Here is a 20,273-nt window from a genome sequence, read left to right as displayed (position 1 = left end):
TCTTTTCCTTGTTGCCCTTTGTTTTTTCTCCTGTGTTTGACCCATGTACAATATCATCTTCTTGTCTTGTCCTCGTCTTGTTTGCTCTTTGATTCCTGTCCATCCCTCCAACAATTACAAAACTCTGTCACAGATTCTTTTCACAGCTGCTAACTGGAGATTCGTCACTAGATTCTGTGGGGGTCAGGATTTCAGCTGAGGCATTTTCTTCATCAGTTCTGTTTCTAGTTTAATGACCCACCTCTTAAGAATGCCTTCCTTGGAGAACACCTGCTTTTCCTTGGTCAGACTGCTCTCTCTGATGTCCTATTATCTCCCAACAGTCAAAGATTTGTCCTTCTTCAAACAACATTGCTTATTACCCACATTAAAGACCTCTATAGTTTAATCTTGGGACTCACCTGCCTAGTGAATTCTTCACATACTTCTTCTGCCTCTTTTCCGTAACAATTCGAAGCAGAATGGGAAAATTTCCGGCACACTTTGACATTCACCAAACCAGGAACAGGTTTCCCATATGTGTAACTATAATCATAAATGTTAAACAATAGGTTAGTTGATGAGACAATCAGTCATAGAATCACACTCATACACATCTCCTTAAAGACCTCTGTGAATGACTTCCTAGTATTTCTTCTTAAAGGCTGACTAATCTGATACTTTAATGATTCCAGCGATTATGTTTTCATTATTTCCATGGCGAGATTCTTCCATCGTCTCTTAGACTGTGTTCTAACTGTGAGGTCTCTGCAGAAATACGGTAAAAGATTGTCTGTAGAAAATAATTTCATCCAGTTGTGTTCCTTGTATCACAAACTGCTGAGGGTTCAATGAAGAAGTAGAAATGCAATAAGGATCTCAGGAAGAGAAATTTAGGAGTTAAAAATGCTTAAGTGATACCTCATCTGACATCTCTGGTCATATGAGGGTTCAGGATTGGCAGGGAAGCTCTAACTGAAGAAATGTAAAGGCAGAAAGAGAAAATGTAAGGTGAACTGGGAGGGGAGAGCTGCAGATTGATTTGGCATCATCTTTGGAGGACCACAGAGAAGACCCTCCACTTTGAGTGTTCAGAGCAAGCAGTAGGCTCAGACTTGATAAGATGGAACAAAACTGTGTTGAATATCTGGGAAAAATATGTAAAGCTTTCCCTAGCTGTTTGTTCAATCCTCAGTGGAAAGGAGGAGTGAAGGATGAGTGAGAGAGATTACTCCAGCTCTGTGACTCACAGACCGCAGACGGATACTGGAAGCTCTGTGTCCTTAATAGTGATCATCTTGGGCAGCTTCACCAGGACCTCATACTTGGGCAGCACTAGATGGGAGAGAGAAAGTCTGATATGAGAAGAGTGAAGAAGCACTGTGTAATATACAGCAATCCGAACAGAGATCCAGGATAATCTTCATACACAGCATCACCTCTCTGCGGTCTGCAATACAGGTCTGCTATCCCCTCCCTGGGTTTTATCAGCTACTTGGAGTAGCCCATTACCACCTGTGTCATTTACTCCACTGAAATGGCTCAAATAATGTTTCTTACTGTTCTGAGGTTCCAAGGTGCTATTAGGCTCACTGATATGTAGCATGTCAAACTATCCTGAGTATCCAGACACTCCTAAGGTAATCTAGCCACAGACTCCCGTGTCTATATTTTCAAGGGGATGAGGAAGTAGCAAGGCTGGATAATAAAGTGTAACAAATAAACAGTATATTTTGCTCTTGAGTATTAAGTTACATCTCTCTTTCCATATTGCACCCTGCAACCCTCAGCCCTCAACCCAGTGCTAGACTGAAGCATACAATGGCCTGCTTCCAGGTGGTACAAGTGAGTTTTTTTCACAGTGCAAGAAACAAGAGCAGGGAGGGTGCACCTAGGGATAGGAAAGCAACGCTGGGTTATATATTTTAGACATGAATTTGCCTCTGAGGTGCATTTTCTCAAAAGGTTGTAAAGAGAATTAGCAACAGGGGAATAAAATTAAAGAACAAATAAAAGAAATTTAAAGTAAGAATAAGAAAGTGGCCTGCATCTTAAATTCTGGGAGGGGGCATTCAGAATGATCTGCTGCTGTGGCCGGCCAAAGCCTGTAATCTGGTTTCTGTTTAAATTATTCACCATGCTCATACTAGCCGTTAACACCTGGCTTTGAACCAAATAACCCAGCTTCCATGGACTTCCATGACAATCTTCTTTGGATCTGCACCCTGCATATTTGAGAAACAGAAGTTTCTGAGCAATGTTCTGGGCTCCTTGTACAGCCAGGGGAGCCCAGGAGTGCAAAAAACAGGCCAAGCAGTCTCCTTAAATACACACAGCTTCACCATATGAAAACACCAGAGAAGGTCTATCACAGAACTGTTTTCCTGGGGCAGCACACTCAGTCTCTACAACAAGACCATTTGCACTTGCTTGTAACATTTTGGAGCGTTTTTCTTCAAACTGAAGTTTTCTTACCAAACATATTTTCTAAGCTTTTACAGAAACCAGGAAAACCAGAGAAGACTGAAAGAGAAAGCAGAACTGATGCAGATGATGAGAGAGGCAAGACACAATATTTTCATCATATCACAGCAATATTTTCATCTCTTGCTCTGTACCTAGTGCAACTTGCAACAAGCTGCTGGACTAAAAAGCAGCTAAAACAGTCGTCTGAAACTGGTGCCCTGAGCCAAGCCACGCACAGAAAGCCAAATAGAAGCTGTAAACCCAGAAGCACCATGAGGAAACACAAGCTCAGGCAAATTGCAGAGGTGCCAGAAAGTGAGCAACCACCTCTGATACTTAGCACCTTCTGGGTCAGCCCCTCTGAAATCCACTGCCTGTGAATTCAGTTTCCCTCTTCTCCACATCATTCCCAGGAAATCCCAAGCTTAGAGGCCACAGTAAAAGGTGTTTCTGTCAGCCCCACTTGCAGTCCATACCTCCTCTCCTTACCGTATTCCTCCACGCTGAAGTAATGCTCCACATGGGATGTGAAGCTCTTCTGCACAACTATTTTGTAGGAGCCTTGGATGGGGTCTGAGGTGAGGGGGAAGGAGAGCTGTGTAAGACCAGTCTCTAGTTTCACCTCTTGCCATTGGTACACACGATTCCTCTGGGGATCCTGTAGGTGAGGATAACTAGAAGTCACAAGACAGTACAGGAGGCTCTCAGGGACAGAGCAGTGGAGTGCCCACTATGTATACATGCCAGGTTGGAATTGCCTAGCTGTAATTATTCAGCAATCTGCAAAGATCTGTGATCACTTGTCTGTTAGTTCTGCATAAATAGCATGCAAGAAAGCTCTTTATCCCTGGAGAGCTAGTGCTTCCTGGCACTCAGCTCTAACTGTAATGCTTACCAAGGATGTGGCCAGGAAACTGGAGAAAGCAGACTGGCAAGGTAACAAGACAGAGAGATGGACAGGAGGAGTAGGTGGAGCACAGGGAAAAAGCAGGGAAGTTTCAGTTAAACTCTTTCAATTGCTAAATATTTTTTTTCCCATTCCTGGAATAGAAACTGAGTACCGGTGCATAATCTGTTGATGAATGAGACACCTGATTTTACTATGGGACTGAGAAACGTGCATGTGTAAGAGGCCAAAGCTTGTGGTGGGGACAGGAACAGAGGAAAGTATGTCCCACATTTGTGCATCCAGTTGAAACCTCTCCCTTCTTGTCTCTCCCCACACCTAATGCTGGAGCTGAAATCGCATCAGTACTGCAGCTGACTATTGCTCATTACAAACTGACTTTCAGCAGGCTGTGCTTTGAATTCATCAGCTTAGCCCCAAATTTCTTGTTGAAGTCACTGAACCAATGCAGTAGTGCTGTGTAGTTTGATAAACCCTTTCCAGGCTCCTCAGCAGCATGGTTAATGTTCAGAGTCTTTAATTTTCTGCTGCTTTTTGCATCATAGCTTGGCTATCACCAAAATCTGTTTACTCTAGATAGGTATGTGACTCAAGGTATGTGACAGTGTGTGCTTACTTTACTGAGATTTTTATCTCAGGGCTTAGTGAAAAGGGGATGTGAATGACATGCCTCAGTTGCGGGTCACTGGTCAGGGTGCAGAAAAGAGGGACTTATTTGTAAGAAGCACCCTGAGAGGAAAGCGCAGTCAGTAAAACACATCCCGTGGCTCTGAATGGGTCTTCTTCATCATCCCACTTCAACCTTGCTGCAAAGCTGACCACTTATTGCGAGAGACCCCACTGGCCTTCCTTGGAAGACAAATTCACGAAAATGTTTATAGTTAGACTTGTGAACTTGTTGCCATTTCTGTGACATAATTATAGGGAACGATTGCAAGTCAGTCTGTTCAAACCCTAGAGAAAAATGGTACACTTGCTGCAGATGAGTTTCCTGCTCTACAAGACTGTCTCATAGACATCTGTCAAAGCCAAATAAAGGGCAGTGCTGAACTGAGAAAGAGCACCGAGGAAGGGAGAGGTGATGGCAGGGGTACAAGGCCTACATAAACTGGCTTAAACAGCGTGGACAAACACTACGCCTCACAGGCTGGAGCTGAAAATACAGGATGGCCCTCCTAGTGATTTAAAATTGAAGCTTTTCATGGTACTAACACAAAAAGGGTCACGAAATTATTCAACTTGGTAGGCAAAGACATATGGGATTTCTAGAGGCAGTGGGTAGGATTTATTTTTTTATTGTTGCTTTCAGGAAATTCCTGTACTAAATTACGCATCATCTCATTGAAAGGGAAGAGACCTGTTCTACAGACACCTGGGTGAGTCTCAGCTGAGGTAGTTCCGAAATGCTCTCCTCCATCCCACACAACACACTCTCTTACCCTAGTTTCTCCAAATATTCACAGATCATCAATGCCTCACTAGCTCTGTTCTGGAAGTTTGCTGAGGGGAAAAGCATTCTGACAGGAGGGTAGAAAAGAAGAGCATAGACTCTTTTGGGCCCACCTTCTGCCTCTGCTGTTGTGATAACAGCCCCAGCTCTAGGTAGAGATGGTGCAAAATGGAGACAGCAACCCAGGAGCAGCAAGGAACAGTGGCAGGACTGACTACACAGGACCATAATCATGCAAACCAACATAGGATTTGTTTATGCTAACTTCACCACTGTTTGTGCTGCTGTTATAGCTTCAGGATCCATTGCTGGGCCCTTCCCGACTGTTTTCCACTAACAAATGTCCCAGACAATAAATATAAATTCTATATTTTTAGTTGAAAAAGTGAGTACTTGAATCATTGACAGAAACATCCTTCTTATGAACTTTTGTAAGTCACTGAAGTTGAGTCATTAAAAAAAAAACAGACAAAAAGGGCATGCTTGGGAAGATATGAAATTCTTTTTTCTTGTGTTTTGTTAGTTTGCTTAATCTAGTTCTGTGATTTCAATCACACTTGGCAGACAGAAAATCTTAGTTCTACTTGGGAAGAGGAATAAGCTATTCTGATATGACCTCTAGGCAAGCGTAATACAGCATGGCTTGCACTGATTAACTATCTTGTTTCTATGGCACATTCCCCAATTCAAAAACTGTTGTCAGAACTTAATTTGAAGCCCAACTACCCATGCTTCCTTTGCACAAAGGAAAAAGGTCAAGTGCTCATGTTTTTTTCCTTTGCACCTCAGCCTGAAAACACCACTGCTGAAGACTACTACCCTGTGCCTGCACATTCTGCTGAAATAATGACATGTAGCGATCCACTCACCTGAATATAGACAAATGGAAACTGTGGGGAGAGAACAAAGCAAAATCAGTGTTAGAAATATTAGTCACATATGGATGGAAGTAATTTACAGACTCAGGATGAAGGGCAGAAGAACAACATCTTGAGAAGTCCTTCAGGTTCTTCCCTTTCTGTACTGCTCTATTTTCTTGGTTCTTGATGGTTAAGGGAAACCATAGTGTAAAGTCTTAGAGCCCTTTCTTTTTGTCCTATCACTGTATGAAAACCTGATGAAGTAAGAATTTTTGAAGAACTTGCCTGCATGAGGAACTGATTGTCAAATAAGCTAAAAGGTGGACTTGCACTCCTGACCAGTTCTTTAAAACCAACTCCTTTTCATGCTGCTCTCTCTGCCTCTAAGCTGGCAATTGCACCCAATGCCAGAAACATTGGCACATCTGTCACCTTCAATGGAAACTTTTCCCACCGTTTTTTCAGTAATGAGATCCCTGCCTACATGCTTAGCCACATACATTCCTCTGCAAATCTGGTTTTAAACACCTATACCCATTTGAAAAAGAAGATGTGTTTCTCAGTCAGTAGAGTGGAATATTTCCCAGGTCAGGATATGGAATGGGTCAAGGATGGTGCGTGTAAGAAAGGATCATATACTTTAAAGGCTGTCTTCAGTGGATCTGGATGACAGTAATGGTGTTAGTTGGGAATTAAGCCTCCTGGTTAACAACAAAGAATGGCTCTACCTTCTCATTCAGCGGGTAGAAGTCTTTGTTCAGAGAGACGATCCGAAACAGAACTGAAGGATGTAAGGGAAAAGAAGGAAAATTCCACAGTTAAATTTGTAGTCATTACTAGGAAACATCAGTTTCATTAATTCATAATTCAGGTTCATCCCATGGATCAACAGGTTCTGAATTTAGATCTTTAAGTTATGGAAGCAATGACTTCAGACTCTTTCTCTTGCAGATGGTGAGAAGCAAATAAATTTAGAAGTATAATCAGGTCTTGGCTGAACTGAATCATCCCATGGGAGTGCCTGTCCTGCTTTGTTGATTCAGATGCAGCCAAGGGAGACTACGCTTTGAAGTCATCCCATATTAGTGCCTCTAGTTGAGTAGAATGAATCTGAGCCTGTGCATACATCTGGCTGAGATGCTGTGCCTGGAGGATGGAGAACAGGAATGATGAAGGTACTACATGCTCTAGATCTCAGCTGATAGAAATAAGATTTACTGAGCTTTTTAACTCCCCCCATGAAGAAGCCTGAAAACTTTAATAGAGGTATGGGGCCTCTGGGCAATGAAGCTCATAAGGTTTTCTGCTGTCAGAGTCAACACCAACACAAATCCCTTTACCTGTCTGTCCGGGCTTGTAGATGGGTTTGTCCGTCTGGACGAAGACCAGACTCTCAGAATTCTTGACCAGCACCGACTTGCGGCTCTTGAACTGCAGTGTCGCCCCCTTCACCATCACAGTGAGAAATGCCACCAGTGTACTATTGGATTTTGGAAGCTAAGGAAAATTAAGATAATAACTACTTTACTGATTCATCTGATTGCACTAAGCCTTTGAAGGATGGAATATTAGCTAGGTCTGAAAGATCCCTAAAGGGACACGAAAGGCTCAGTGTTGGAAGCAAGAGAAAAACATGATTTTCTAATATGAACTTGGAAGGCTTGTCTCATCTGTCTCAAGAAAATATCTTTTTTCTTCAGGAATTATTGCAATGATAGATCTTCTCCATTTCCTTGATTTTTCTCCATGCTTCTTCTTCCTCTCCTTCCAATACTGGGAGACTTTTCCTTTCATTTGTATGCTTTCCTTACGGAAATATTGAGTCTCATCTTGTTCCATCCTATGATTTATTAAAATGGAAAACAACTTAGATTCATTATTTAGGAGATGAGACCTGTTGTTTGCAGTACTCATTGACCAGCCTTCTGCAGGAAATAGTCATGAATGAGCTCCAGGGGGAAACAAATGACCTCACAGACCTCAGTACCTTTAACAACTCCTCAGCTTCTACAGTTCTCATTCCACTTTGTTATTTTTCCTCTGAGGCTTACATAGATCAAAAAAAAACACTGAGTATTTTCTGTCAGAGGTCTAGGAGGAAGGATCCCAAAAGAGTTCTCTAAACCTTACAGGCACAGAAATACCATGTGGAGGACAGAATTTGATAATGGTGGAAAGTACATTGCTTGTAAGGCTACAACAGTCAATTTTCTACATCAAATTCATTTTTTGTTTGGCTTAGCCTAGAAGTCTCTGATTGCAATATGTCTTATTTCTCATTTCTGGACTGCTTACATCTACTACTCCACATAAATAAACATCAGGGATCAGCTCACAAGGATGAAATACTCACAGAAAAAGGGATGCAGGTGAACACATCCTTCTCTGACACCACATCATCAATCAAACTCCTGTTTTCCCCTTGATACTCGAGTGTGGCACTCAGCGTCACAGACTCATTTAGGTGGGTCAGCTGAACACAGACTTTCTCAGGAGAATCAGTGTGTATCAGAAAAGGCAGTAGCACCATATACTGCCTAGGAAGACAGGGAAGCAAGAATGAGAAGGATCAGAAATGTGAAACAGTTTTAAAGAAACAGTATTAAGTGAGTGGAAATTAACGAATCAGCATGCCTAATCCATTACGATCCCTGTGAAGTGCACTGCATATACACATGGGCATTCATTTTACTTTGGGTTCATACATATTAAACTGCCTAAATAATTAGCCTAAAAGCAGGAAAATGCTTTCAATGAAAGGAACAATTTCTGTGCTAATACGGAGTCCTTTACAAAAGATGTTTTCTTTGGCTTCACAGCAGGGAGCAAGGATGGTGTGAAAGGTTCCAGGCTGTTAATTGATTTTTGTATATCCCACAGTCTTGTATTGAGACTCAAAGGCATTAGTTAGAAAAAAGGTTGAAAATTCAGCAGTTTTAGGGCTGGAAAAACCCATCCTCTTCTCTGGCTGCTTCTGTCTTTGCCTGTCTAGGTTTCCAAATCTTTTCATGCTGAGCAAAAATGTGAGTGCTTGCAGTTTGGGACCTTATTAAGATCACCACACAAAGGATTTCAGAGGGTAGTGGTTTACAACAACACAAGCGTACTTGCATCTTCAAAGATCTTTTGACAAAGATCCCTCACAAAAGACCCTCTAAGCTGCCATCCTATAAAAGTGATCATTAGACAAATTTTTTACTAACAAACAAATTATTAATTCTGAGCTGGATTAATTGGTAAAAGATAGGACATAAAGGGTAAGAACCATTGAAATTCTCTGGAGCTTGTGTTGGGACCCCTGTTGTTCTGTACACTGCTAAATGATTTGGGAAGTACAACTTTCTGCTAATTGTCCAGAGTAAGAAAATACCTAAAAATTACTCACATATTTGTGGAAAACTTTTGTCATCTGATGGGATATGTAGCAAAAATGGCAAAATGAATTGTTCATAAGGGGAAAATAATCAATAGAGGAAGAAAATACTACTTCAACAGTATATATGCTATGGTGTATATGCAGTATGGCTAAGGAGGCTCATACATACGCACTGCTGAGAACTCCTGGAAAATTCTCATGCATGATAAGTAACAAATGGACTACAAGGAACTGTTCAGAAAAGGTCAGAGGATAGATCAGAACACATCATTTTGGTATGAGGCTCTTAAGGACAAGATCAGCTACTCCTTATATAAAGTTTATTAAAAATGTCCTGGGCAAAATTCATTGCCCAGAAATGGCTAGAAGCAGCACGGGTGCAATCCCTAGACCTTGAACATCTGGCAGTACTTGCCTTGCTCTTCTATTTTGTCCCTCAGCACCTATAACTGACCACCAACTCAGAGAAAATACAAAGCCAATGTATTCCTCTGGTTTGATGCTGACCGTTTTTATGGGCCTGGTACTCCTTTTTCCCCATGCACACTTCAGCTATCCAGATGCAGCAGCAGGAGGTTCTGGTGGCAATTCAGTCAGCAGGGTATCTTAATCACTGTATGGATGGGACCTATGGTTGGGACTGCTCATGCAACCTATCCATGAGCCCTCCACTGGGGAAGTGTAATGTGCATATTGCCAGATGATGCCAGCCCTGATGAGAAAGGCATCTGGGCCCATCCAGAGCTACATTATTGCCTGGGCTTTGAGCTTTTGGGAAGTTCTAAAACTACTGTGGAGGCAGTGGGACCAAGGCAGTACCTCCATTTTCCTCACTGCCAGGCAATGCGATAAAACGTGGTGAGGAGTCAGCTGGCAATTTTGGTCAGCTTGTGGTGCTGCAGAAGCAGTGAAAAGAGGGTGGTCCAGCCACCCAGGCAGTGACTTACAGCTTGTGACTATCTGCCTGCTCCAGTGCTCCTCTTCTTCCACAGCCTTCTCACCACAACTTCACCATGTGCCTGCTTCCCGTAATCTCATTGTCCCCTGTCAGTGGCACTGGCAATCTGACTGTAACTTCCAGTCTACCGAAGGGACAGCGTGACCTAGTTCATGAGGAATTTGGCTGCATTCCTCTTCCTGTTTACTGTTCTGCTGAAATTTTGGCCAATGCTCAGAATTTCCCCCTACACTGGCTTCCCTGCCTTTGAAAAAAGGACATGAAATACGCTGTTTATAGATCTCCCTTTAGCTGTTTTGGGATGTGTTGGTCAAAAGAGCTAGATGAATTAAAGTACTATGAGAGCTTTAAATAACCCGGGTCACGAAGTCCATGCATAGACATTCCAGGGCAAGACGCATCTGGGCTACCAAAAGAGATGTCAGCAGCCTTTCTGCATGCAACAAGCTGTTTTGACAACAAAGGTAGTGACTCTGTCAGAATCAGTCATCAAGGAGGGATAGGAGACCCTAAAGAAAGTAACTGAGGCAAAAATGGTTAGTTTGTCTATATAGACAAGGCAATACTCTAGCTTAAGATGGACTAATTTTTGTGCATTGACTCTCAGCTACTTCTTAGAATAAACACCCAACCAAAGAAGCTAATTAATCCACACCTGCTATTCATATGCTATCGTGACCTTGCATTTCTGACTATATGCAGTATATTCCAAATCATGTACACTGCATTTCAAAGCAGCTTGCATACACCACTACAGACCAGAACAGGAGAAAAATACCTCCTGTTGAATTCTTCCAGAACAGACTCAGAGCAAGAAAAAAAAAAAAATCCTGTAACAGGATGTTACAGAAATGTAAGATTTTTGGTAGGAGGGACATCTGCATGTCTCAAGCCCAACTTGTCTCCTGGAACAGGACAATTGGTGAAGGACTGCAGTACATACAGTTTCCACCATTTCTCTAGGTCACCCATTCCAGCACTATAGTAACCTGACGAATAATTTTTTTTTCTAGTATCCAGTCTGGACCTTAATTTTGTCTCCTGTGCAGCTGCCCCATCTGAAACAGAAAAGCAACAATTGCCACTGCTCAAAAAGCTATCTGCCTACTTGGGCCAGGCATAGGAAGCAAGCTCTGGTTGTTCTGTTTTGTTTTCTGTTCAAGGATGCCTTCTATATTGTACACAGCACCTGATCTGCCCTGCAGTGCTTAAACCAGAACCACTACCCTCCCGCCTACCTAGCAATTCACTGCCCATACTCCAATTCACTGCTCATGCCTCCCATCTGCGCTCCTGTCTTCATTCTGTGGATCTCAAGCATGCCTTTCTCTCTCTCACCTCTCAGCCCTTCCTCTTTCTCCCCTCCCAAAGTAGTGCTCAGGTCAGGTAAAAAAAGCATCATGCTGCTCGCAGGAGGAGAGGATTGATCAGTATGTATTCATCCAGTTTCTCCCCGATCTTAGGCAGCTATACAATCTGATTACTGTGGGGAAATCAGAGAACTCAGCCTGACACCATAGTAGACTTGACTGGCTCATCTACCTTAGAAGCACCCAAGCATGGCATGTTTAAGAAAGGTTTACGGTACTGTGTGACTCAAAGTTCCTTCAGTCTAGGCCAGTCACCACTTCATCTCTGACCACACAGTAAGCATAGCACAGCATCTTCTGCTACAGCTGATAGCACTGTTACAGCGTTTGTGAGAATGAAATCTCTGTAGCTGGCACTGTGAGAACCCACAGGGGCAAGAACTGTGCTTCTGCTAGCACAGAAAGAGGCACAGAGTGTAACAGCAGCCAGGGTCCGAAGAAGACGGCTGCTCCTGTCCAGACTAGAGGCTCTGGATCAACCCTCCCTGGTAGGTGATGCTGGGGTGGGAATGCCAGCTTCCAGCCTACCCATGCCATGAAGGGCTACCCCTCTTCTCGGGGCCCTCAGCAGAGTGGGAACTGCAGCAATGCCAGAGGAAGAGAATCTAGGTCACAGATCCTCTTTGGGAACAAGCACATCTGATGCTGCCAAGGGAAACACTGGCTTGAAAGAAACAGGAGAAAGGGGAGCACACCAACTTAAAGCAACAGGAGAGAGTGGAGAAATAACTCAAAACAAGGATACTACAGGATAGGTAAGTACATGGATTCTGGCACCATGTCCACAAAAGCCCAGGCACTTGGATGTTTCTAGGAAGGAATATACTTAGGTAAAGGTTTTGAGAGGATCCACGGCTGGACTATCAGGCAGCCGCAGGACAGGAGTGTGGGTACCGACAGAGCTGTGGGGGGCTGCCAGCACTGGGCAACCATGGGGCAGAAGAGAGAGAGTGGGGAGCACTGGCAAAGCTGTGCAGGAAGCTCAGGGCTTGGCTAGTAATGGAATGCAGGCAGGAGTGAAAGAAATTGCCATGGCTGTTTGAAGAATGATAGAAAGGAAGAAAACTGAGGGAAGAAGCGGGCTTTTAGACCTCCCTCCCCCATCCATACATGTTGCTTACGGTTCTATGGTGGATGAGGTATTTCCAGGAAGGAAGAAGAGTAGAAGGATGAAGATGTTTGGTTTGCTGGGCAGCCTGCCCTTCCGCATGGTCCAAGAGCAGGTTGTGGTGAGTGAAGCAGATACCCAGTCTGGTCTGGTGCTGTTGTTTTGCTGCACCTTGTAATTCCCCTCCACTCTCTGCTGGGTCAGCCTTTTTATAACTGCTCTCTGCAAACAGCCCACGGGCTGGAGAAGATAAGGGCTAGGAGCCAGGACCCATCCGGAAATTAGGAGAGGCATGCAAGGAGGAGCTGGAACAGAGGGACAGTATTTGGTCAGACTTTCCAAGTGGGGGAAGGGTATTTATTGCATAGAGTTTATGTTAGAAATCCTTGCATGGATCATACTTTGCTTTCTTTAACCCACCAGAAATCCACAGTCTTGGGGAAATGAACTATGTTCAACACAGGGTAATATTCCCTGTGGGCAGCATCAATCACAGCACTCTGATGAAGGGTACTGTGATCTTTTGAGGCCCAAACCAGGTTTATATGTATTTTAAACCCACAGGCAGAAACATTGCCATATTATTTTAAAATAATACCGAAATAGTTTGCTGACACAGTTGCTATCAGTGGTACTATGATTTAGACGATTAATGTCAGGAATATAATCCAAAATAAGATGGGGTACTGGTCTAGATATAGAAATAAGTTCTGTTTCTACTATGAGTATGCACAAATATTATGGAAAGCTGTTGGGAGACATCCTTACTTCCCCAGCATAGTGATCATGTTCTGTGTCTCCCGCAATGCAGATGTTCCAGGTGTTCCAGGTGGCTCCTCCTTCCCTTTGCCTCTCAGAGCTGTGCTGCTGTAAGTCACGTTGTAACAAAAGTCACTCAGAAAAACTGCCACTTACTTGACTCAGTCCTCTGCAAACCTCTGGTTGTAGCAGCTTATCCAGAAGTTGAATTTAGTAAGAAAACCAGTTTACTAAATTCCAGGAGGTCATTGAACAGAAATATTCAGTCCAAACTCTAGACACTACATGAGAAGCCTGAGTAGGTGGGCTATTTGCACCAGTTGAGGGAAAACTCCAAAATCGCAGTGGTAGGGCTGTCAGCATGCCCTCCAATGCCTGTGCAGTGAAAAGACTTGGTAACACTCTAGAGATTCATGATCCCTTTGAAAATTTCTGTTGTGTGCAAATAGTCCAGCAGAGAAGACTTTTGGGCATAAACCACCTTGAATGTGTCCATATGAATCCACATTAATGGCAGAGATTCTGTACAAAGGATCACAACAGCACCAGCAGTCCTGTTTGCTCTTTGTCCGAAGATTAGGCTTTGAAAAAGAATGACTGTTAAGACTGAATGTTACCTATACACTGAATCTTGAATTCAATGTAGCAGCCAGAAAACTGTGGAGTAGTGCAAAGGACTGGGAAAAATGTCTGGGGTTGAAAGAAAGTTTAAGAATGGTTCAGGCACAGTGGAATAAAATTAAACCCACTCTATAAACCGCAAAAGTTAGGAAAGTTGTCAGGAGGCAACCAGTGTATGCTGGGGAGAAGTGTTACATAAATGTCATATGGAGAAGGAATGAACACATGGTCACACAAACCAAAAGATTTAGCAGATTATCAGTTAGAGATGGAAATACTGATAAAAGAAGTGGTTGTGTAACTACTAAGTAATAAAAGCCATACAGATCTTTCTCCAGAAATGTTCCCTATTGTCTGTCCTCTCACTCTCATCTTTGACTTCGCCAGTAAATAACTCATAAAAACAACAGTTTTCAAAGCCATAGTGTCATGGGCATTTGCTGGAAAACATGACTCATGACAAGTGGCCTGTTGTCATTCAGTGAATTGAAATGAAAAAGAAATCTGAACGGATACAAGCAAAGCATGCTTGAAGGATGAGCATGTAAAACTAAAATGTATAGATCTACTGGGCAATCAAAACCAGTGATTCAATGGAGATCCTATTCAGTATCATCTTCTTTCTTCTACTAATCAGTTTACCATCCACAAGGTATAAAACACCAGCTTTTCTGTCCTCCAGAGACAACTTACCAGCCCTCTGACACCCCAATGCCCACTTTGCTCTGCAAGCATTAATTGCCCTTTGGCTCAAGTAGCTTGTACTTCAGCTGGTTCCTCTCTCACCAAGCTCTGTGGTCTGAACTTGTACTTAACTTGAAAGCTTTCGAGTGCTTTTTCAGACCTGAAGAAGAGATTGTTTGTCTGAAAGACTTACTACTTCTTCCAAAAAGGCTAACTGATCTAATAAACTATATCACAGCTGAAAAAGACATGCAATGTCATACTTGGTGATGGCTTCAGTGAGCTGGCTGTCATGATGTTAAGCGCAGGAAAGAAATTTCCTATTATGATGATACTTCAAAGATATCTGAAGTCACTGCATGCCTGGCAGATCAAGAGACAATCTGTATGCATCTAATGCCTTCACTATTCCCCATATTAAGCTGATACAAACCCTGAGTGAATCATTGTACCTGACTGTTGGTCACACAGAACTGAAATTAGGCCACATCGCAGTAAATGATTGGTATAGCCGAAATGCCTAAATCTAATTTCTTATAACACTCCAAGCAGAGTGGTTTTCTACACTAAATGATAACAATTAATTTTGGTTCATCCTGCATGAAAATGAATGTTTACATATGCTTTCTCACACTTCTAAAGGTAGCAAATATTTTGGCTGTTGCATAGGAGATTTCTGAAACTTATTAGTTTCCAATGTTAAATCAAAACTATAGCATTATTCTAGAATTTTATTTTGTTCCAAATAACACTTGAGACAATTAGCTGAATTCTAGATAGTTCTCAGAGAGTTTACAGTGATATACTGGTAAGTTACTTGTGCTGATGCATTGTATTGCCTTTCTAGGTATTTTCATATTGAAATGGGCAGGACATCATGTCTGTAAGAAATGAGTGGTATGAGAGCATTTCTACTTTGCCTGAACATATCATTGTGACTATTTTTTTATTTTCTGGAGCATTTAATTCTACCCAATAATTTCTTCACAGGTTCATTTCCACAAGCACTTAAAAAAAACCGCTATTTTGAGGAAAAGATGCAATTAATAAATTAATACAGGCCATGAAAAATATTGATAAATTCCAGTCACAGGAAACATTCTGCAAAGTTTTGTATAAGCGATAGGTCTTCTTTGCATTTCCTAGCAAAGATGATAGAAAAATGTGAAGCATTCTACACCTCCAAATTTATGACCACTATAGAAACCATATTTCTCCAAGAGTAAGGTATTGAGCTGTGCAATTTTAATCAACTTAATGCAATTCTGATATATTGCCCAAAGTGCTGTTTTCAGACACATTTGTAGATGCTTTTTCTCTTCTCTTCCTTGGCAACAGTCTGAGTAATACAAATGTATAAATTATTTGTTTTCATGGGGAAATATGTTTTCTATAGTGTTCATAAACATGGTGGTCTTTCCCCAGTGTAGAGAAGAGCTGGGATTCATCTGGTAAGGGTTTGTCCAGATTTTTGAGATGGAGAATGCTACAGGAAAGCAAGACAAGAAGTCCTAATAGAGTACAGGGCAAGGAAATCAGATATTCTCTGTTTATTCCTTTCCCTGCACCTCTGCTTTATTCTGTTACACCTTCTTAGGCAGGGCAGATCTGGTCATGTTTGCCTCTTCAGGTCAGGGAAAGGGGTATGAGCCATGGTGCTCTAACACAACTGGAGAACACAGAACCTTCTGAACATGATGTCTTGCTACAGAGTCTGCCCTAGTTGCATTACAGCACTGCGCTTCCCTCCTGTTCTGGGACACCCTGCATTGGCCACAAGTGGTTGGAAAGGAACGGGACAAGACTTTGCTTAAGTAGCCAGAGGCTGTGAGGAGAGATACAGCTGTGCATCCCACATTCAGTGCACAGATGAGCTTCATCATGGCACAGACCTTGGGTCATTAAGTAAGTGTGAACATACTTTGCCTTGACAGGAGGGGCAGTGAGGGGAACCAGAGGGGCCTAGAGCTAGTCACTTCCAGTAAAGCAAAGTAGAAAACACGTGGCATGGTTATGCAATTTTCTCTGGTAATAACCCAGCCTTCACCTCCCCACGGATACTGAGCCAAAGAGTGGGAGGCTGAAAAAAAAATGTGCAAGATTAGCACTTTAGTAGCATGCATGCAGAGCCCTGTTCATACACAGTATGGTCATTTCTATACAACCTCTGCCCGCCTCATTCATATTTACCATCCCTTCATTTTCAAATAAGATTTTTTAAATCTCCCAGCAGTCAGGCTATATACACAGTGTGACAGCATGGGATCCAGAACCCATGCTGAAATCACATTTTTAAGGTTTCCCCATCAGGAAGTGGAAGCAGAGGACTCCAGGGCAGGATCAAAAGGCATCAGAAGATCAGAGTTTGGAGCTTACAAGAGGATCACAAAGAGTGAGAATATTCCTTGAAGGAAGCTGGTAGGTCCTGTATTCAATGCATGCCTTGCTTTTAGGGTTTTCTTGACCATCAGGACAAGAGGAAATGGCCTCAAGTTGCATCAGAGAAGGTTCAGATTAGATATCAGTAAAAACTTCTTCACCTAAAGGGTTATCAGGCACTGGAACAGGCTGTCCAGGGAGGTGGTGGAGTCACCATCCCTGGAGGTATTTAAATGATGGGTAGGTGAGGTACTCAGGGACCTGATTTAGTAGTAGACAGGTACAGTTGGACTCAATGATCTCAAAGGTCTTTTCCAGACAAATTCTTCTATGATTCTATGAAAATGTGACCATTTAGGAGGTCAAGCAGAAATAAGCTTTCAATTGCCGTTTAGCTACAGAATTAGCTGACACAATGTTGCTTCTCCATTTGAAATTTTTTTTAGAAAACTTTTATTGTAACACTGAATAAAATGTACATGACTGACGTTCCTCGGGAAGCCCTTCCCTGATGCTGCGCAATTCACAGCCAGTGGTGCCACAGATATGACCACGTTTCTATTTCACCCGTCTGATGAATCAGGTGCTGAGGGTCATTGGACTGCAGACATGGACCTACCTCCCTAATTGCCCATCAAGCAGGTGATGAAGGAATTAAGAAAAATAATGTTCAGAGAGTAAGGGTGAGGTGTTTCCACAGAGCATTTTGACATATTGTCATTTCTTGACAGAAGGTTCCTCTAGCACATTTCTAGTCTTCTAAGATCAATGAATTGTTTGGTCATCACTCACATTTCATCCTCTGGGGAAGACGGCGAGGGCAAGGCCTGAACATCAACAAGTAGGTAATAAGATCTGGAAAATAACAGAAGCCATACAGGTCTAAGGTCTTGCTGTGCTATTGTTTAACAGCTTGCCATTATTACCTGTGACACTGCAGGGATTACAGGCGATTTGAGACAAAAGGCAGAGCAACCAAATTCCCTGGGCTCCTTTCTCTAACATGAGTGCTGGGTAACAATTGAGGGGCCTGAGACAATGCTTCTACAGTGGAGCTCCTCTTTATATTGTTTTTGCTCTAGATTTTGCAACCTGCTGCCCACATTGTGGATGAGACTCATCACTTGCAGTAAAAAAGCTTATGCTCTGTTTCCAGACAAATGTGGTCATTATAAGTCCTCTTCTTAACTGGGTCATGACATCGGCCCTTAGTAGACCTTTCAGTGTGAACACATGATCAACAAAGCAATTCTCATGGCGCAAATAAACTCTGCAAAGAAGGCTTTAATACAAAGGGAAGTAAACTTGACAGAGCATTTTAGTTGAAGCCAATCTCACATGATTATGGTCTTTGTTATCCTATTTTTCACTCAATAGAACCTACACGTCAGAAAAGCTTCTAATGTACTTCTAACAGAGTCATGCACAGAACCATAGGAGATCCAGAAATTGCTGAGAAGGCATGAGGGCACTCACAGATCACCATAGTGAAGTTCTGAATTTCCCATTTCTCATAGCGTTGCTGACTCCATTTGAGGACCTGCACAACAGTTTCAGTGAATACTCATATTTGCCTATGTTCCCTAAGCAAGCCATCATCTGTACCTTCAAGAAGGCAGCACTTCTTGGACCACCGAGCCAAATTTTCTCCGACTTGGGGAAGTAGAGTTTTCTTAGCCTGTACATCTTGCCAAAATTAAAGCAGTCCTGACCTTCTGAGACCTAGAACACATCCTGAGTCCCCGGGATTGTATATAATATCACACATGAAGATTATTGGATTACAGAGGAAGAAGTGGCATTCAGTCTAGTGAGTGTCCCTTAGTCACAATTAATAAACTGGCTTTAGTTTCAGGTGTGTGGCACAAAACATATAGCTGAAACAAGACACTCAGGTTCCAGGCATCTGTGAGGTGTTGGTATGTGTTTTAAGGAATATGGTTGTTCCCCATGGGAGTGGGACCCAGGGAGAACATGGTTTACACTGGAGGAAGAGTATAAGCATGACATATTTATTAGATATGACTGCAGCTGGCAATGAGCTGTTTGAGTCACAGCATAAAATCAGGTAATAAACATCACATTTTCAGCATGCAGAGGAAGAGCCTGCAGAGGAAAATATGCTCTTGATGTTTTAATAGTTCAGGTTTGGCCTAGGAGGAAAAGAAGGCTTCAAAAGAATGATAAAAATGCAGCCTTTTTTTTTCCCCAGGACCTTATTTCTTCAGTGATGTTTGTCTGAACAGAATAACAATTGGCTAGACCTGAGGGGGATTTTTATGAGTTCCATGTGGGATGTTCAAGCCTTGAAATAATTGGCCTCAAATCCCCCAGAAAGATGCATATCCTGTATCAACATCCACCCAGCCTGCTCTCTCCTGATCTTCAGTCTTGTTGCTGTAACTATCGATTTCTCTTGCTTTAGTCCAGTTTGATTCTCATGCAAATCGAGTCAATTGCTGCAGTTTCCGGTGTTTCAGGAAAGCAAAATTCACAGCCTTTCTTCTTACCCTCCTATTGACAATGAAGTTTTAATTTTAGAACTTACTATGGAAATCTACACTCTACCCAAAGCAATTTCATGCCCCACATATTCCTTGTCTGTGATGCTTAATGTAGTGGCTTTTTACAACATCTGTATCATGCACATCCGGGATGGTCAGCACTGTAGAGGTCTAAGACTCACACATGGCTGATGGGTCTTGCAAATATTTTGGTACCCTGCTGCCTGTGGAGACTCAGATATCTGATTTGTTGAGGAGCCGGGCCCAAGTAACGCAGAAATGAAAACCCCACTGACACAAATCATCTAGTACCTTTTGGAAAAAAACCAAAATTATTTGGGAAGAGGGATGTTCTGTCTTGACATGATGATTAATTTTCTTTGGAAAAAAGTGCAACTCCCCCTCCCCAACATTAGCATATTGCCTGGTGAAACATATCCCTTTAAAGCACAGACTAGTCCTCAGGATGTGAACAGATGCATCTGCACTCAAACTGCTGTTCATGATCTTGCATGGCAGGTCCTTTCCCCTGCTGGTCCTACATGGCAGATCCACCCTTCTCTCCCTACTCCTGCATGGTGGGTGTCCAGTCCCCAGTACAGCGCATCAAACCCTGCTCTGAGACACACTGGCAATAACCTGACAGGGAGCTGGCTCCCACTGACTCTCAGCTGCAGTTGCCGTGGGCTGGGACTGCTCCTGCAGCCCAGCCACAGCCACAGGTGGATGAGGGCTGCCAGCACTGTTGTTGCTCTTGGGTAAGAGGACATGCACCTGCACTTCTTACCCAAGCCTTATTGGTCCTGCTCTACTCCCTTGCCTCCAGCCATGCCTCCCTGTTCCACTGTCCCC

General features: G+C 42.7%; 1 protein-coding gene and 1 long non-coding RNA gene across 6 annotated transcripts in view; one reads left to right on the top strand and one right to left on the bottom strand.

Annotated features, from left to right (window-relative positions):
- The window catches only part of LOC104060659 (alpha-2-macroglobulin), a 39,730-nt gene extending 27,085 nt beyond the window's left edge, over positions 1 to 12,645 (bottom strand). Inside the window, exons 1-8 of the mRNA XM_054069183.1 lie at positions 12,488 to 12,645; positions 8,016 to 8,199; positions 7,003 to 7,159; positions 6,391 to 6,443; positions 5,672 to 5,692; positions 2,935 to 3,103; positions 1,230 to 1,314; positions 402 to 525 (exon numbers count right to left, since the gene is read on the bottom strand). Of these exons, the coding sequence (XP_053925158.1) occupies positions 402 to 525; positions 1,230 to 1,314; positions 2,935 to 3,103; positions 5,672 to 5,692; positions 6,391 to 6,443; positions 7,003 to 7,159; positions 8,016 to 8,199; positions 12,488 to 12,576 (882 nt within the window). The 5' untranslated portion in view covers positions 12,577 to 12,645. The remainder of the gene's footprint in view (positions 1 to 401; positions 526 to 1,229; positions 1,315 to 2,934; positions 3,104 to 5,671; positions 5,693 to 6,390; positions 6,444 to 7,002; positions 7,160 to 8,015; positions 8,200 to 12,487) is intronic.
- The window catches only part of LOC128852469 (uncharacterized), a 36,219-nt gene continuing 27,699 nt past the window's right edge, over positions 11,754 to 20,273 (top strand). The window contains exons 1-2 of one of the 5 annotated variants that reach the window (XR_008450316.1): positions 11,754 to 12,121; positions 16,849 to 16,956. This is a non-coding gene — a long non-coding RNA (uncharacterized LOC128852469). Of the gene's footprint in view, positions 12,122 to 13,285; positions 13,344 to 16,848; positions 16,957 to 20,273 lie in introns of all 5 variants that reach the window. The other 4 variants (XR_008450313.1, XR_008450332.1, XR_008450315.1 and 1 more) reach the window with 4 other exon arrangements.

Source organism: Cuculus canorus, chromosome 1 (genome assembly GCF_017976375.1).
Source record: "Cuculus canorus isolate bCucCan1 chromosome 1, bCucCan1.pri, whole genome shotgun sequence".
Classification (NCBI taxonomy): domain Eukaryota; kingdom Metazoa; phylum Chordata; class Aves; order Cuculiformes; family Cuculidae; genus Cuculus; species Cuculus canorus.
This window is presented reverse-complemented; position numbering and strand designations above follow the sequence as displayed.